General features: G+C 38.5%; 2 protein-coding genes across 9 annotated transcripts in view; one reads left to right on the forward strand and one right to left on the reverse strand.

Moving 5' to 3' along the window:
- GPM6B (glycoprotein M6B) overlaps positions 1-11,440 on the forward strand; it is an 81,286-nt gene extending 69,846 nt beyond the window's left edge. For 4 of the 6 annotated variants that reach the window (XM_072136051.1, XM_072136048.1, XM_072136047.1 and 1 more), the window contains 6 exons: positions 914-1,100; positions 3,120-3,276; positions 4,457-4,628; positions 5,281-5,354; positions 7,693-7,758; positions 9,776-11,440. In XM_072136051.1, the coding sequence (XP_071992152.1) occupies positions 914-1,100; positions 3,120-3,276; positions 4,457-4,628; positions 5,281-5,354; positions 7,693-7,758; positions 9,776-9,925 (806 nt within the window). In that variant the 3' untranslated portion in view covers positions 9,926-11,440. Of the gene's footprint in view, positions 1-913; positions 1,101-3,119; positions 3,277-4,456; positions 4,629-5,280; positions 5,355-7,692; positions 7,759-8,474; positions 9,478-9,775 lie in introns of those variants that run through there. The other 2 variants (XM_072136049.1, XM_072136052.1) reach the window with 1 other exon arrangement.
- Positions 11,441-12,004: 564 nt separating this feature from the next.
- Positions 12,005-19,524, reverse strand: part of OFD1 (OFD1 centriole and centriolar satellite protein) — a 51,916-nt gene continuing 44,396 nt past the window's right edge. Inside the window, exons 20-23 of one of the 3 annotated variants that reach the window (XM_072136054.1) lie at positions 18,424-18,572; positions 16,419-16,553; positions 14,896-14,951; positions 12,005-13,056 (exon numbers count right to left, since the gene is read on the reverse strand). In XM_072136054.1, the coding sequence (XP_071992155.1) occupies positions 13,011-13,056; positions 14,896-14,951; positions 16,419-16,553; positions 18,424-18,572 (386 nt within the window). In that variant the 3' untranslated portion in view covers positions 12,005-13,010. Of the gene's footprint in view, positions 13,057-14,895; positions 14,952-15,036; positions 15,131-16,418; positions 16,554-18,423; positions 18,573-19,524 lie in introns of those variants that run through there. The other 2 variants (XM_072136053.1, XR_011853166.1) reach the window with 2 other exon arrangements.

The following is a 19,524-nucleotide window of genomic DNA, read 5'->3' on the forward strand; positions in this document are numbered from 1 at the left end:
AAAGTTTTATATTCTGTATGCCAATGAGCTTCCTGGCTCCGTGGGCTCATAATTTATCCATGTCCCCTATTGTGCCAGGTCCCACCCCACAAAGTCTTTGTGTTTGCGCGCGGGACTTAGATACTGCCTGTCGACGTCACCAGCAGTGTGAAGGATACTGGGGTGGGACCCGACATGATAGGGGGTGTGAATAAATTATAAGCACAAGGAGCCAGGAGGCGCTCAGGTACCGTAAGAATATAACTTTATATGACTACAAGAGGAACACTCTCTGGGCAGTAATACGTGTTTTGGATACCTGAGAAATGGCAGACACGTGAGTTATAGGTGTCCGCCATCAGTATACATGATGGTAGATGTTCTTTAAGCAAATTTCAAACATTACCCTCCTTCTTATCGTCAACACATATCTAAGACAAGCATTTCATATACATTTATACCATAGTTGACTGGAGATTGCCCCATTGCAACATCCTTTATCTTTGAGTTGCACTTTCCTACTGCGCTATGGATTGGCTTTCACAACCGCACAGGGATACATGGATGTATTGTTCTTACAAACCTATTTGAGACTGTCAGATTTACAGTGTGAAACTCACTGAGTTATACCAAGTGCTAGAAGTTCCACATGAGCCCGCCAGGCTGAATATTGATGTCAGACTGCAAACTGTTCTGCCACCACCTCTTGTACAATGAAGAATGTATACATCTCACATGCTCTATGGCTAGATTGTTTTACATCCCATGTACACAGCAGCAGCTCGGATTGCCTGAAAGTGTTTGACTATGTATGATGTATGAATATGTACTGTATATTCTTTTTTTTATCTTGCTCCTTTACTAGGTCCCTTTTGTTCTTATGACTAAAGTGGTCCCCACATTTACTGACCCTTCCCTCTCTCTCTTTGTACAGGTTGCTTTGAATGCTGCATTAAGTGTTTGGGAGGCGTTCCATATGCTTCACTGGTGGCAACCATTCTCTGCTTTTCAGGAGTGGCCCTCTTCTGCGGCTGTGGCCATGTGGCCCTCACTGGCACAGTATCAATCCTTGAACAGCACTTCTCCTCGAATGCCAGTGACCATGCCCTTCTTACTGAAGTGTGAGTATCTTCACCAAAATGTCTGGGGTCAAGGACCTTTCACCACAGGTTGCAATGTTGTAGAACGTTAGTTTGCTTGTTTTTATGCCACGTATTGCAGCGCAATCATAGATATTCACTGGCAATATATGAGTGTGAATATACGTTTACAATGTAAGATATGGTGGATATTATGGGACATATATCAAATGATCTATTTGTTTCATCGTTGTCGTTTTCTCATGTAAAGAAAATGTTATAGAATAAACCTTTTTTATTTTAAATAATTGATAATCTATCTTTTTACAATTAATGTTTTCAATCTGTTTTTAGGTCTGTTTCGTATAAAACCGTGGAAACTGGGCTATCTGTATAGAACTGTAAAATACCTGTGATATTTCAGCACTGGCATTGTAAATATTACATAAGGCATTGCTTGTAGAAAGTGTCCCAGTAGACAGGTTTATTGATCCCTATTTGATCTACTCCAGACCTTATATCAAGCATTCTTGCTATCTATGGACTCTTGTAGTAAGAGCATTAGGGACTGTTATTGAATTGGATAGTTTGCAACATTCCTTTCCTAAGACCTCACATGCATCGTTTTATCCAAATCCATGGATTTCAGTGATAACAACTGATTATTCTATGTGCAGGTGACACTCTATGTCCTGACACTCCAGGTAGATGATGTTTAGTACAGAAAGCATTGGCTGTTTTAGCATGCTCCCCTCACTCATTTACAATGCAAATACACTGAGCTGAACATAGTGTGCATCTGAGGGATAGCTGATGGATGTTTTGAGCATTTGACCAGAAAGTATTAAAATTTTAATGACCTTTTCAGTTGAAGGGGTTGTCCACTTTCAACAAATCAATATACAAAATTATACAATTTTCCTATATACTTTCTTTATAAATTTTCTTCTTGTCATTCAACAGGAAGTTTCATTGTACTTCCTATAATAAAAACTGTTCTATGGTCAAGTAATGTCACACAGGTGCACCATGCTTAAAAATAAATAAAATCATAAACCTGTTTAGTATCGGTAAATGATTGGAAGGTTATAAGTCCCCAAAATGGTATCAATGAAAAAGTCAGCTTGTCCGACAAAAAAAAATGGCAACTTGCTGGTCCATAGAGTAAAGTATGAAAAAGTTATTAGTGCCAGAATATGGACAAATGAAGAAATATGAGTGCACGGTGAAAGCCATAAAAAACTGCCTGTAAATGCTTTTTCTGGCCATAATGCCACATTTCACCTACAATTTGTTATGCAAAAAATACAAGCCCTCCATACGGTGATCCGATTATGTTAGATGGTTAAAGCGCATAATATCAGACAGGAGGAATATTTGCATGAATATTTTGTATGTGTTTTTTTCTTTAATGTCTTGTTCTGATTAAATTAAAATTTAATAAAGAGATATTTAAAAAAAATAAAATACAAGCCCTCCTACAGCTCTGTACACTGAAAAATACAAAAGTTATGGATTTTTGATAAACTACAAAAAGGCCATTGGAAGAAAGGGTTTAGGTAGCCATGTAAGTGGTTGCCTAAAAGCTATTATTCTTCTTCTTTCTGAAAAGTATAACCGCTTCTTCTGAAGCATTTCTGCTTCTTTCTCCTGCAGTGAGCAGTGTGTCTGTCTGAAAACATTTTGGAGGTCTATCCAGCTCAGACAGAGAAGGAGGCTAATGATTAACTCTTTCCACGCCTAGAGAATGTTTCCATTGATGATTCAGCACTCTGAGGAGATAAGACTATCCAGTGAATGTCTGTAAAGAGTTAAGCCATTAGACACTTTATCACCTTATAGAGATATAGAGGAGCTGTCAGTAGTGCAGGGCACTGAAAGCTGAGTTACACAAACTGCATATATAAGGGAAAAAAAGGCAAGGGAACCATAGTCATCTGCACTATAAATTTATGCAATTTTGAGGAAAGTTTTTAGTTACAACGTAATATGAGCATTGACGAGGAAGGAAAATATGTTGTTGTGAGGCAAATTGAAATGATCACATGTATTGTTTTACAGAATCCAACTAATGCAATATGTGATCTATGGAATTGCTTCCTTCTTCTTCCTGTATGGAATCATTCTGCTGGCAGAGGGTTTCTACACTACCAGCGCAGTGAAGGAAATGCATAGTGAATTTAAAACCACAGCTTGTGGACGATGCATCAGTGGAATGGTGAGAATATACACGCGCATGGAATGCTATACAGTTATGTCTTAACGCAGACGTTGCCTCCAGTATTCTGATACACTAATACAGTACATTTTCCTCCTACTTTCTAATAAACCTGTGCTTTATTACGCTGATATTATTTGGAATAAAGAGACTTTTTTGCCAAACCCATCAGTCAGTGGGGTAAACCAGGATTAACATCGGATTGCATAATGACATCCTTTTGTTGTTTAGTACTTATCTGTCACTTTTCATGTTGTAAATAGTACAACATGTAGGCCCCTTTGTACTATAACGAGGTCCATAGGGGTTTCATCCAGTCAACATATGGGTATGAGCCTAATTTTATTGACGCTTCAGCCCCAAGACATACAACCTCGCCTCCCCACCACACACACTTCTCCACAGGCAATCCGTGTGTGATGTAGGTCTCTATGGGGGACATGTATTACTACTATTGCTATACTATTTTCCTTTTTTTTTTTTTTTTGTGCAACATTTTGTGAGACGTTTTGCAGTTTCTTTTTAGTCGCAGAATCATGCAGCGTACCAAAGTTATCTGCCTCAAGGATTTAATGCAGTGCCGTATTTATCTTTGTGTTCCAGATATTTGTTCAACTTGTATGACTTTTGGGCTTGGAATTGTCCCATTCTTGCACCTAATAAGTTCCAAAACAGAGCATGCAAGACCCAGACTTACTTTTGGGAAATTACTATTTGGGACTAAAAAGTGAGACTAAACAGGCAACTCATCACATGTATCACAAAGAGGAAAAACCTCAGATATATTGCGATGATTAAGTAGGCCAACTACAGGAAACTTGGAAAAAGTGGCAGCCGAAATACTATGATACATGTGCCCCTATGACCAAAACATCACGCTGTAATGTATTTGATTGCACAACTGAATTATCTGAAAAATACAGATAAAAAGTATTCCCCTCCAATTCCACAAGTGCCAAGTACATCTGTGTTGAATCTAGGGGTTGGTTCCCTACTTGTGCACTGAAAACTCCTCATGTCATGTTCTATACATGTCTGTCTTGGGCGCAGTTCACACTAATTTCATGGGTAGTTATTATTTTATGACTCTGCTGTTTTAGGATCTAAAAAGACAAATGTATCGGCAATGGTTTAGGGAATACAACACTTATTTTCTGATGTGTTCTCGTCTTATTTTCAGTTTGTATTTCTCACCTACATCTTGGGGGTGGCCTGGCTTGGAGTGTTTGGCTTTTCTGCAGTTCCTGTTTTCATGTTTTACAACATCTGGTCATCTTGTGAAGTTCTCAAAGGGCTGCCTGTAAATTATACCACCACCGCGGAACAGATATGTGTGGATATCCGGCAGTATGGTATGTCCGCTTTCGTTTTAAGTGTGCTTCCTCTGGGATCTGTGAAAGGAATGTAGTTAAAATGAGGCCACGTTGCGCATTACACTACTTTTGTTTATAATGGCGCCATATCCAACATTGCCAGTTGTAGGCCTTTGTAGAAGAATGCCAGAGTAAAATGTATTTTTCGGGTATCATCTTCCTTGAATTGGTTGAATATGGGAGCAATGGATTATCAAAGTTGGAACGTAATTCGTAAACAGGATCTTTTACAATCTCCATCAGCCTCAGCTTATTTAGTTTGCTTAAATGTGTCACCCCCAGATATGTTAGGGCTCTCCACCGTCACATAGGTGGCTCTTGTCTAGAGCAGAGAGCCTGGTAGGAGTTGGGCCATATAGGGACTAGAACCAACTGCAGTAATTGCACCAGAATCGCAGGGGATACACTTCTCTACGTCCACCAGCATCTTTTAATGGGTGATGCTCCACAGATTCCAGAGAAGTATTATTTACATTTTGATGTTAAAATTGAACACAAGGCAAAACATGTGTTAAGCGTGTGATCACTAATGTTTATCAAATGTTTGATTGGATACAGACATGTTGTAGGGGAAAAGGAGAGAAGACCAATGAGTTTTACACTCAGCTTGCATCATTCTGTTTCTGTACAGGTATAATTCCATGGAATGCCTTGCCCGGAAAAGCTTGTGGAACAGCATTGGGGAACATCTGCAGTACCAATGAGGTGTGTATTCTAAAACCTGTAATAAAAAAATCTAATAGGCTAAAATACTGGATTTAACAAAAAGTAAAGAGGTAGTTTCACTTACAGGTTAATATTTATATCCATTTTTCCACACAAGTATGGAGATTCCTGTAATCTTCCCTTCTATCCCCCAGGTATACATATATTTCCACCAGTGGTGATGAATATACCGTTCTCTGGCCACCAGTCTACTGACACATACATAATTCCCATATATACCTATAAATGCAATCTGGACAACTCTGCCCATGCCAGAGCCACTTACATGCAGTGTTTTTGGAAGCTAAAAAGCGTTCCAGTTTAATAAAAAATAAATAGCATAGATAGGAGCGTGCACAAAGAATCTGGTCCTTTACAGCAGTGGTTCACAACCCGCAGTCCGCCGAGCCTTGAATTGTGGCCTGCACCCTGTGGCCCCCAGATCCCAGTACAGCAGCAGAGCCACGATTCGTGGCAAAAAGGCAATAAAAAGGGTCCATTAAGCAAACAGTATTTTATATATAAAACCATGTTTTGTATAGTTCCATACAAAAATACATCTGCTAGAACCCACTAGGAGGAAGACAAGACCTAAGGGGGGGGGGGCAGTATGTATAGCAGTTATATTTATGTACATAGAAGGGGCAGTATTATTGTGGTTATATTCCTGTATATGGGGGTATTATTTCAGTAGTTATACTGCCCCCTATGTACTAGAATATTATAGTAGTTCTATTCTTGTACATAGGGGGCAGTATTATAGCAGTTATATTCTTGTACATAGGGGGTATTATTTCAGTAGTTATATTCTTGTACATAGGGGGCAGTATTATAGTAGTTTTATTCTTGTACATAGGGGCAGTATTATAGTAGTTATATTCTTGTACATAGGTGGTATTATTTCAGTAGTTATATTCTTGTACATAGGAGGCAGTATTATAGTAGTTATATTCTTGCACATAGGGGGCAGTATTATAGTAGTTATATTCTTGTACATAGGGGGCAGTATTATAGTAGTTATATTCTTGTACATAGGGGCAGTATTATAGTAGTTATATTCTTGTACATAGGGGGTATTATTTCAGTAGTTATATTCTTGTACATAGGCGGCAGTATTATATTAGTTATATTCTTGTACATAGGGGGTATTATTTCAGTAGTTATATTCTTGTACATAGGGGGCAGTATTATAGTAGTTTTCTTGTACATAGGGGCAGTATTATAGTAGTTATATTCTTGTACATAGGGGGTATTATTTCAGTAGTTATATTCTTGTACATAGGGGGCAGTATTATAGTAGTTATATTCCTGTACATAGGGGGAAGTATTATAGTAGTTATATTCTTGTACATAGGGGGCAGTATTATAGTAGTTATATTCTTGTACATAGGGGGCAGTATTATAGTAGTTATATTAATGTACATAGGGGGCAGTATTATAGTAGTTATATTCTTGTACATAGGGCAGTATTATAGTAGTTATATTCTTGTACATAGGGGGCAGTATTATAACAGTTATATTCTTGTACATAGGGGATATTATTTCAGTAGTTATATTCTTGTACATAGGGGGCAGTATTACAGTAGTTTTATTCTTGTACATAGGAGGCAGTATTATAGTAGTTATATTCTTGTACATAGGAGGCAGTATTATAGTAGTTATATTCTTGTACATAGGGGCAGTATTATAGTAGTTACATTCTTGTACATAGGGGCAGTATTTTATAGTAGTTTTATTCTTGTACATATGGGCCAATATTATAGTACTTATGTTCTTGTACACAGGAGAGTAGCATCATCGTGGTTACATTGCTATGGCTAGTTACTAGGATTTCAGATTGGGGTATTTAAATTCTTAATATAGCCTGCTTTAGGGTCTACAGAAGCATAGTCTGCTCTAGGGGTCTCATTATTACAAACATCGGCCCAGGCATCGGCGTTGTTATGCATTTTTATACTCTGGACTATTTCTATCATTATTATTGTCTGAGCACTGCATTGTAGTCTGTATTAGTTATTGTACAAATGCAGTATTTCCCAGAAGTGGTTTTTGAGAACGTATTTGATCTGTACTGTGGATGTTGGTACATCTAGGTTACTAGTGCGGCTCAATGAAGTTGAGCAGTACAACAGTGTGGCACTTTGACTGATAAAAAACACCCCTCTTTAGGGCTTAGTATACCACAGTTGTGACCAGAAGGAACATTATAAGCACTTATGCAAGCTTTAGATCCTTTTATGTACTGTCACATAATTATATAGAAATGTAAAATTGGCACAGTTATCTCTATGCTATATTTCAGTATATACCTGCAATTAATTTCTCATTTCCGTTCTAGTTCTACATGTCATACCACCTCTTTATTGTGGCCTGTGCTGGAGCAGGTGCTACAGTCATTGCACTGGTAAGTATAGATGAATGTCTTTTCGTCACTCTTAAATGACAATTTCTTGGTTAATTACAGACTTTTCTCTTCACACATAAATGTTGCTGTTACAAATGCCCAACATGTTGTGTGCAGTAAAAGGGAACTAAAGAACACAAAATGTTCCTGCCCAGAAATGCACACAGTCTTATAATACCAGAAGCCACTGGTATGTATAAAGTAAGATAGTAAGTCAGGGTTCCCATGTTATATTTTGGATGCATCCAGCCCATTTCCCTAACTGTAGGTATACAGATGTTGTTCAAAGGCTTTCACTTAACCAGTAAATACATTTCCTGCAGACTAGATGAACTAGCATTCACATAGTAAGATAGATAAGAATACTTTAGACACACAAGTACATAAATCTATCCAGCTGACAAAACAGAATGAATCTTAAATTTTTTATAAAAATAAAATATTTACAAATGTAATTTTCTAGAAACCCGGCTTTTAAGTAGCAAAACATACACAAGACTTCTCTATCCAAGGTTCTTGAATCTGGTTATTCTAGAATCTGGATTTTTATACTCATTATCCAGAGTCTTGGTCACCTATTGTCTAGCAGTTCATATTGGAGCTCTGATCCCATCATCTCATCACAATCTTTCCTGGTCTTTAGTTCTTTCCGAGGCTGTGTGAGGCCTTCCAGTGCCATATCTTACACTCGTTTTTATTTTGTTCTTTTCCACCAGCTGATCTACATGATGGCAACCACATATAACTATGCCGTTTTGAAGTTTAAGAGTCGGGAGGATTGCTGCACTAAATTCTAATCTTTTAGTCACAGCATTAGAAAGACTGCATTGTTGTAGCTTAAACTACCACTGACACCCTGGACTAAACCCAGTCTAGCATTTACAATTTTCTATGATTCTGTTTTTTGTTTTTTTTTTATTATTTTGTATATAGCAAGTGTCACTTAATAGCATAGAGTAATATTAAAAATAAAATCTATTGTATGTAAATCACAACCACGAGATCTGGCAAAATTCTGTTACTTAAAGCACATTCACTTGTCGGTGTCTATAATCCGTGCCTTCTCTGCTTGTCCAACATCCGCCATGCGGTACAGATATACAAGAGATGTTGGACGATCAGGGTAGATGGAGCTTCAATTACTGCCACAGCTACCTACACAGAATATGTATTTTTGTACAAACTATTACTAACTAGTAACACAGCTAATTTGCTGAAAAATCAGTTTTAGGTGCTTTTTCTTTATTTTTATGCACTTGTACAGTTAAAATAAATGTCAGTAACAGATGATTATTTATGAGCCAGATCTCAGATATAAAGTGAGGCTGACAGACCGTTGAGCAATGGTTTGCTATGCGTATAAAGGGGGCCTGGCTGGCAGAGCGAGGACGACACAAGAAGTGATGTGTGGCAGGAATAGTGCAGAGGAGGAAGTACTGTGTGACATTATTATCACTGGAGACATAACATGGAAGTTTGAAAGAAGAATATAAGCACTAGCAAGAAATTCCTTTTTATAACCTATTTTTGTAGTTGAATAAAGTGGCAATAAACACTAATTTGTGGCCTGCATGCTTCTGTGTATATATTTTTACCTCCACAGGTTATTAGCTGAAGTATAATTTAGGCTCCCTCCTTCACATCTATGTACTGAGGTTTCCCCTCACTTATGTTCATGCCTGTCTGATCATATATCTAAATAAAATCCTTGGTATTGTTTTTCTTTGTTTGGAGGGGTTTGTTCCTTTAACCGGCTGGCAGAACACATTTCCTCTAGATTCATCTTATCCCCAGCTTTCTAACGTCTTTAGTTGCTTTCCTCACCCTTTGTTTTTCTGGCCATGGTAAACCAAGTGCATGCCTAAAATAAGGTTAATAATGTCCACCAGGGTTCCAGCAGCCTATTAACTCTTTTATATATTATTTTTACACTCCTACTACTATTAGTTCTCTAATAACCTGCTTGCTTTGCCTCTTGACACGTTTACTAGCCATCGTGCTCACCCTTCTCTTGCAGATCCACTTCCTCATGATTCTGGCTTCTAACTGGGCCTACTTAAAGGATGCGAGCAAAATGCAGGCCTACCAGGACATTAAAGCTAAAGAAGAGCAAGAACTTCAAGACATCCAGTCACGGTCAAAAGAACAGCTCAATTCTTACACATAAAATCTCGGCATGAAAAGCAGTAGCCTTAATGATTAATCAATTAATGCAGATGTGTACATTATAAGAAACCTGAATGAGCCACCAGACCTGCAGCAAGTAACTATACTCCTACTTTCCCCCAGTACTTTGATCTCAGGCATTTTGAAATGAAGCACTTTATAAGGTATCAGTGTTTTCTCCCCCGGTTCTGAAATGAAGAGAGCTAGTGGGTTCCTACTTGGTTAAGTATCAAGTATTGGCATCTAACATGTTTAGTTTCATTATCTTCAAATACATGTTAGATTTCTATAGTTGCCATTTTGAAATTAATTCGTGGCCAAAAACATGTAAATATTCTACTTTTTTTTTTTAAATGTTCAGGAAAGGAGTTAAATGGTTCAGAAACATCTCCAGTGCTTCAGGGACACTTGTGTTCAACCCCACCGCACCATTTTATAATTATAGTGCACCAGTCATCCACCATAGAGACAGCCAGTTTGTGATATGAACAAAAACTATGGAATACAAGCCACTAAAAGTAGTGTGGTTAAACTGCCGAAGGCCTAATATGTCCAGATTGTAGGTCTCTTGGTTCTCTTACCTACGTTTTTGACCATCTGCAGGGATCAAATTTAATTTTTAACCAAAAAGTTAAAGAAAAATTGACCAGCACCGACTAGAAGTGTAAGGGGGCCCTATCACCTTAGTAAAGTTCCTATTTTTGTGGAAAACTACAAGAGAATAGCAGCACAGCTAATAATATGGCTTGCCAAATTTTCTTTTGCGATGATGGGTCCAGGTTAACACATCTCAATTACTAGTGTTAGTCTTAGGTTACGACGCGCAAGAAAAATGACAGTGGCGCATTGAATATATAGTATTACATTGTTGATGTAGGTCATTCCTATTTCTGTAGTTGGTTGTGATTTTTGTTTTGGCAGTCGCACTTCCAAAATATTAAAATTTAAGAAAAAAAAAAGTAAAAAAACAACAAAAAAAAGCTAAAAAATCCATACAAATGTGAACTGTAGACGGTACATATATAGGTAATAATGTCCAGTCTACTTGACATAAAGATATTACTAATTGTTGAAATGTTAATGGAGCGTGTTCAGGTATTTTTGTTTGGTTACAATCCTGAAAGGACGATTTTTGTTTTTGAAAATTTCAAAATTGAGGCGTATTATTGTATTTAGAGAAATTGTTACCATAATAGCCGAGCTTTTTGTTGAAGCCAATGCATGGAAAACTCGTAATTCTTTCTACTGCAATGCAGGTGATTGTTCTAGCCCAGTGTCCTCATGTTTTGGATAACAAAGGCAATGTCTTAATTTTTTTTTTTCTTCTATTCTGTGTAGTTGACTGAAGTTTTCTTTTTGAGATCCTGTTTAGTGTAATTATTTTTATGTAAAAAAAAGCATTTACCTTTTGCTATGTATAAATTTTTGTAACCTAACAGTGAATCAATATTTTCTATCAGTGCCAAGGGCTTCCTGTAGTAATATCCGAGTGTTATAATAAATATTTGTAGATAAAGCTCTGCCTTCTGTGATTTCATGCTTCATTTTTTTTACTGCCCAGGTATCTGGTACTGTACTAGACTTTTGTAAACATAAGTTTAACTTTATTGTGTTTTTCCCTTTTTTTTTTTTTTTTAAAGTTCGTGAAATGCTAGTCTTCCAAAGACATTCCTAATAAAAAATAAAAAAAAAACAAACCCACCCCAAATATTTTGTATCACTGCGCCCGTAACATTCGGTGCAACAAATATAAAACATATTTAACATTGGACCCATACGGTGAACGCCATTTAACTGGAAAACTTGCCAAAAAGGTGACTTTTTATCAAATCCCTTCACAAATAAAGTTCTAATAAGTGATTAAAAAAAAAGTGTTGTGGCCCAACATGATCCAACTAAAAAGAACAAATTGTTCCTGCAAAAAGTAAGCCCTGAACCAGCACTGTGAAATGAAAAATACAGAAGTAAAACCTCTGAAAATATGGCAAAGTTAAAACAAATGGGAATTTTTTATTTAGTAAAATTAGACTAACAAAAAAAAACTATATAAAAACCCTAAGAACAAAACATATTTCTCAGCATCGCATCTTACAAAAAGCAAAACATTTTTAATTTTAAAAGAATTTTTGCCAAATCTTTTCATTTTTAAAAAAAAAAATAAACTGTGTATGTTAAAATAATTTGGGTGATATGCCTTGCAAAGTAAAATGATTCACGAGAAAACAATCTTAAAATCATCTTGATATGTTAAAGTGTTCCAAAGTTATAACTACATATTGTCACACATCAGATTTGGAAAAATAGACCGCATCACATAGGTGCACAATGGTCATGTCGTAAGAGGTTAATAAAATCAAGTGGAGCACTAGCCTGTGCTTGTTACTGAACGCCACACCTCACCCAAGTGAGTGGAAGGGCAAGCTAAGGGCATCTGCGAACTTGTCCTACCAGTGACGTGAGAGTGGTGATTATGGGGGAGGCAACACTCACAGGTTAGTGCTCAGTCCCCTGACCTGCCGGAAGTGCCAACGGATGTCAGCTACTCTACAGCTTGTCCTGGTAGAAGCCAAAGTTTACCAAGGTACGTACAATACTAGGGGATTGGCATCCTTGGGCTATGTGTGCAGGGTTGGCCACAATTAACAAAGATTGAGAAATGTTTTGTACGTTTACAAATTATTTAATTTATTGAATGTGGTAATAAAATGTACTGCTCCAAAATAATTTCTGTTCTTGGTAAGGGCCACAAATTCCAGACAATGTCATTGAAAGATAAATGTCAGTCTTTGTGAGAAATAATAATAAATAAAAATCCTAAAAAAAAATAATCAAAAACATTACAAAAATAATCTAGCACAAATATCTCCACTTGGAAAGCAAGGAAATGATTTCTCAGTCTGATTCGAAGGACTTATTTGTAGACAGAGGAATTAAAGACCCAGAAATATATTTAACAAATTCAGTTATAAGAATTGGCCTTTGATGAAATTTCCACATCAAATAAAATCCTGCTGCTCCGGTCACACAAATGATTAGTGTCGAGACTCAAAGGACTTGGATTCATCTTGGAGAAAGGAAGTGACTGTTTACCAGAAGTCATCGTCGGCCCCTCCAGTGGAGTGAGCTGTAATACTGAAGAGAGACACAGAACGATGTATGGTTAGCCTCACAATTACATTCCTACACAGAAACTGCTGCACACAGAGGGGGGATTTTAGTAAAGTGAATATAGCAATTTCCAAGGGAAAACGGTCACATTTATTGGTGCCGATTTCAGTGTAAAACAATAAAGCAACATTTAAAAAAAAAAAAAAAAAGTGGGTGTGAATCAACATGCGCCAACAAGGGGAGCGCCTCAGACAACATATTTATGTCATTTTTGCCAGAAAGCTGATTTCAGGTCTAGAGCAGGTCTGGACCTCCTAAAGTGCACCAGAGTTACTAACAGGTTGGTGCCGCTCTGCATCTCTAGCCCCAATGGAATTGAGTAAAACTGGCTTGAGACCAGACATCAGTCTTATTGAATTACCAGAGAAATAAGTGTATCTTTGTCCCCTGAAGGGGGCCTTTTAGGCCTAATTTCTGTAGTCGATTGGTCTCTGTACCAAATTATATTCCTATGAGAAACATTATTTATGGGGTGACAGTGTATCGCCCTAAGGTGGTATGTACTGAAACTCCAGGTTTGCCATATGAGGAGCTAGTGTATAAAACATAGAAAACGCCCCAATAAATTTCAGTGGATTTGTGGCATATGGTGCGAAGCACGGGATACCAGTTGCTCCGTACGGAAATTTAAAAACTGAATTTGCAATACATTGGATAGGACTCTGGCTATAGCCGTTCTCTTTCTTGGTGATGGACTGGGTGTATGGTGCTGGCAATGAATCTGTAACTAATCACTAGATGACAAGTGTTGACTAGTTGTTACATATGTTCTTATGGAATTTGATATTTTTGGATCCTCTAAAATAGTCAGTGTTCTACTATCTCTCCAACTGGAGACAATTGCACACTGCGAAATGCCCTGTATTCAACAATTTTCTTAATTTTTTCAGATTTGACTAAATAACTCCAAAATATACCGTTACCTTTTAACAAATATTGTACATTTACATAGCATTTTCATTAATCCCTTAGTGACGCGGCCTGAAAAGGATCTAGTGACGGGCATTTTTAGCAAATTTTTTTAAGCGCCAGTTTATGGGCCATAATTTTTTTTTCCTCTGTGCAACCTTAACATTTTTTGCATTTTAAGAAGTCATGAAAGATCCCTGGGAGACATTTTCATCTTTTTTTCTTTTAATTTTACTTCTTTTCTTTTTACCAGTTTTCCCCTGTAACTGGGGCATCTATAGGAGCCCCAGTAACAGAGAGAGGAAAACAAACAACTGTGACTGCGGATTCTGGTCAGAGCTGTACTGGGTCTAATTAGACCCAGCAGCTGTGGTTAACCCCTTTTAGACTTGGCAGCCACATGACTCTGCTCCTCCATGCACCACGCTCCTTCAGCGAGATGCTGTGATGAGCAGAGAAGGGGTAATAAACTGTATCTACCTTCTCCCTATGGTTTCCTGGTGTCTTTGACACCCAAAGACCGGGTCCTGCTGCAAGCGCGGTAGCAGTAGAAAATTGCAGCGACTAGACTCCGGACCTGCGGTCCAAAACGAGTTAATAAAACTAGTTTACATGTCTAGCTGTAAATTCTCTGTGGCTTGTCTTATGGTTGGAAGAAGCCTGAACATATGGATACTGAGAATATATAATATTCTACTTTTAAAAAAATACAACACCATGACAGATTTGGCCTCTGAAAAGGGTCATATTTATGACAAGTGTTCCTGTCATATATTAGGAGAGCAATGGGAATGGCTTGTGGAAGAAGAATAACGGAAACCATAAATCCAAGGGTTTTAAGGAGCCCGGACATGTACAGCTCATGGATGGCTTTGCCTTTTCCACGTCTCTTACCTTTCATTAGAAAGCTTCTCCTCTACAGACAAATCTTCAAAAGTTTCTTTAGTAACCTTAAAGGCAAAAAAAAAAAAGTTTCAAATTATTTAAATTCACAGATGGCTGAACTTTAAAGGAAACCTGTTTGCAGATTTTTACCTCATAAACCGCTACTAGAAAGCTATCAAGCAGATTAACACCTCCCAGATCATGCTCCTTTCATGCTTCAGCATGGAGACATCATCCAGAAAATCTACTTTGAAGAGAGACCGAAATTAATAGTAAAAACTAAAGGAGGAAGAGAGCTAACACTGAAGTGAAGCCCTACTGCCTCAGAATACTTCCTCCGTTAAAGGAAACCTACCACTTTCCAATAATACTTCTAAGCAGCAAATACCATGCACCAGCTCAGGGTGAGCTAGTGCCGGAGCATATTTACGTTATGTTCATAAACCGCTGTAATGATTTTAAACACTTTAGTAATCTTTATATTGGAAGCAGCTTCGGCGCATGGTGGTACGCGCTCAGCGCATCATGCGCGCGTGACGTCACCGGCTCTCTGGCACTTCCTATTCAGGCACACGCATGGTCGCGTGCATGGTGCGCCGAAGCTGCTACCAATTTAAAGTTTACAAAATTGTTTAAAAGCATTACAGCGGTTTATGAAAATAATGAAAATACGCTCACCCTGAGCTGGTGCACGGTGTTTGTTTCTTAGAAGTACTATTGGAAAGTGGTAGGTTTCCTTTAAGACAGATATCATGCACCAGAGTTCAGGAGAGTCAGTTACTAAAGTAATTGTCGCCCTTGTGTACAAGGACAGCAAAGGAGGCTCCTCCATGACTTTCCACATCCAATTTGTATATTCTTTTTTTCTAGATGATGCCATTAAGCTAGGACAAATGATTTGGAAAAGGTTAAGCAGCTTTACAACAAACTGAATGATTTGTAGAAGTTCCCTTTTAACACTCCTTTTGAACCTTTAAATATAGAGTATATGTTTATATATACTAAGACCATCAGTTCTATTACTTCCCAGTTTCACATTCAGAGCTAAATTTAAAGGGATTGTCCGAGAGCTTAATAAAACCAATCACTTACCTTCGCGGTCAATCCTGGCATCCCGCGCTGCTATCACTCTGGTCTGTGCCCCATATAAACAAAATGGGCACGGAAGCCGCCCGGCTGAGGTCACCGGCCACACCCTCTCGTCCCGCATAATACAACGCTGGGAATAGGGATGGGTGGGTGTGGCTGAAAGCTCATTGCAGCATGGCTTCCGTGGCCTGATTATGTACATAGGCCATGGACTGGAGTGATGGCAGCACGGGATGCCGGGAGGGACCAAAGTTATGTAAATGTTTATTTTTTTTTTAACCAGCCACCAATAGTTTTTTTTTTATGCTCGGTCAATCACTTTAAGAAATCAAGGCAGCCCCATGTATACTAAACCCTACAGCTTCAGGGACTAGTGGAGGCACACTTTTATAAATGAAGACCCATAACTGGGCAGCTCTGTAAGTGACCATACAATGACTTACCTTATCAGATTGTTCCTCCTTTCTGTTCTGAAGGATTAACTGCATATACCTGTCCAAGGGATTAACTTCTGGGCTACTATCCTTCATGCTCGGCTCTTGAACCTCATGTAACATTCTAGGTTCAGCTGCAAAAGCCTTAAAACAGATAAACCACAATATAGACAGTAACATCCAAAACCTCCTATGGATTATCAGTAACTAAAAAGACACCAATTCACAATGTCACTTCCATTTCTTTCCATGCGGTGTGCCCACAAATGGACCTGCTGCCACATGCTTATGACTCTAGATATGGGGACTCCATTAGCATGAATTATAGTGACCATTTATGAGCATAAATTAGAGGCAGCGCGAAAGAACAGTAAAAGATAGATGACAAATATGGTATGGGTGCCAATTTACTGTATTAACAATCTTGGAGACATTATTTTACCACATTACTTTGCCTCCTTCCCTATAAAATCAACTTTTAAAATTATATTAATGAACCAGAGGGGCTCCCAGAAATTCAGATATTTTTGCAAGTTTATTAAACAAGAAAAACTGAAAGATCACATGGTGATAAGTATTCAGACCCTTTTCTCAGTATTGAGTAGAAATGGCTTTTGGGCTAGTAGAGCCATGAGTCTTGAGAATGATGTAAAAAGTTTTTCACACCTGGATTTGGACATCTTCTGCCATTCACCCTCTTCAGTTCCCTCAGGTTGGATGGTGAACATTGGGGGACAACATTTTCAAGTCTATCCAGAGATTCTCATTTGGGTTTAGGGCAGGGCTTTGGCTGGGCCAGTCGAGAATGTTCAGAGTTGTTCTGAAGCCATTGCTTTGTTATTTTAGCTGTGTGCTTTGGGTCATTATCTTGTTGGAAGGTGAAGCTTCAGCCCAGTCTGAGGTCCAGAGCACTCTGGAAGAGGTTTTCATCCAGGATATTTCTGCACTTGGCCAAATTCATCTTTTCCTCAATTTCAACCAGTCGTCCTGTCCCTGCAGCTGAAAAACACCCCCATAGCATGATGCTGCATCCACAATGTGTCACTGTTGGGATTGTATTTGGCAGGTGATGAGCAGTGCCTGGTTTTCTCCACACATACCGCTTAGAATTAACACCAAAAAGTTCAATCTCCATCTCATCAGACCAGAGAATCTTATTTCTCATAGTCTGGCAGTCATTCATGTGTATTTTTCAAAAATGTATGCGGCTTTCATATGTCTTGCACCTAGTAGAGGCTTCCATTGCCAGACTCTGCCATAAAGCTCCAACTGGTGGAGGCTGCAGTGATAGTTGACTAGAGGAACTTTCCCCCATCTCCCTACTGCATCTCTGGAGCTCAGCCACAGTGATCTTGGGGTTGTTCTTTACCTCTCTCACAAAAGCCCTTCTTCCACAACTGCCTAGTTTCGCTGGATAGCCAGACCGAGGAGCAATTGTGGTTGTCCCAAACTTCTTCCATTTAAGGATTACAGAGGCCACTGTGCTCTTAGGAAACTTGAGTGCTGCAGAAATTCTTTTGTAACCTTAGTTGGATCTGTGCCTTGCCACAATTATGTCTCTGGTCAGTTCATTAGACTTCATTCTCATGTGCTCTGCCATGCACTGTGAGGTCTTATATAGACTGGTGTGTGCCTTTCCTAATCAAGTCCAATCAGTTTAATTAAACACAGCTGGACTCCAATGAAGTAGTAGGACCATCTCAAGGAGGAGGTTAAGAAGCAAAGGCTCTAAATACTTATGACCATGTGATATTTCAGTTTTTCATGTTTAATAAATTATCAAAAATGTCTTGATTTCTTCTGTCAACATGGGGTGCAGAATATTGATTAATGAGCAAAAAAGAGAATATTTTTGATTTTACCAATTGGCTGCAATGAAACAGAGTAAAAAAGTATTTGAAAGCGGCTTTAATACTTTCTTTACCCACTGAATAAGAAAGGGCAGATATTCATGAAAACCCCCTTTTAATCATGTTTTGAACTTGACATAACTATGTATGGACATTAAATGTACCTGCATCTTAACTTCTTCAGGATATTCATCTTTCTCTTGAATGTCTAAATTGTAGTCTCTGATTGACTCTTCTTTGTGGTCCTGGGGGGCTGTTACTTTATTCCGGTCTGAATCTTGGTTTGGATGTCCACTTTTCTCTCTACTGCTTACTTAAAAAAAAAAAAAGTCACATTTGGATGTGAATAAAATAGATCTTCATCTTCTGCATCAACCTTAGTTTGCCTGAGTTGTTTCATAGGAACAGTTTGGCCGTTTTCTGTGACAAAGCAGATCTCCATTATCTCGTACGCTCTGTAGTTCTCACTAAAGGCAATAGCTCTCTACTAAATACTTGATCAGCTATTTCTTTCCTTCCCCTATATTAACAAGAGCACACTTGGTTTTCCGAGCCTGCGTGTTTATCTCATAGGGGGGAGGGAAGTCAGTATCCCCCATAAACAAACATTACGATATACTGTAATGAGTGGGTTTGCTTCCTGTCATCTGTAGAGGATATAACCATAAAGTTATCAGACAATCTTCCCAGCAGAATATGTGTTTCCCTGCTCTGTGCTGCCCTGCTCCTTAGAGTACTTTTAGCGCTTGTTAGAACTTCACAGATGAGTCCTCTACTCCATCCACCCACCACAAATGATACCCATCAATGTTCAAATCCCATCTTATCCATAGCAGCACTTGGGATATAACTATAGGGGCACATTTATTAAATGCTCTGCACCAGCTTTTAAGCGCAGTGTGCACCTAAATACATATACAAATGGCTTGCACATAAATTTATGAAGCATTTGTGCCAGTTTTTGAGTCACAGCAGCAAAGTGTCCGCTGCAACACAAAACTGATTCGCACTGGGTGCCACATTTATGTAGAAAGTCTGACATAATTGTGGTGCTTGGCCATTAAAAAAAAAAGACCTGGTGCACTCAGTCTAAGCACGGCTTCTGCAGGGTGCGCCAAATTGTTGAAGAACGCGTACCAGTCTTCAATAATCTTGCACACTCTGCACATTAGTTAGACAAACTGCACTACCATGAGTGGAGATGGAGGACAGGAGGCCACAGTATGAGTGGAGATGGAGGACAGGAGGCCACAGTATGAGTGGAG

The sequence above is a fragment of the Engystomops pustulosus genome, chromosome 2 (genome assembly GCF_040894005.1).
Source record: "Engystomops pustulosus chromosome 2, aEngPut4.maternal, whole genome shotgun sequence".
Lineage (NCBI taxonomy): Eukaryota > Metazoa > Chordata > Amphibia > Anura > Leptodactylidae > Engystomops > Engystomops pustulosus.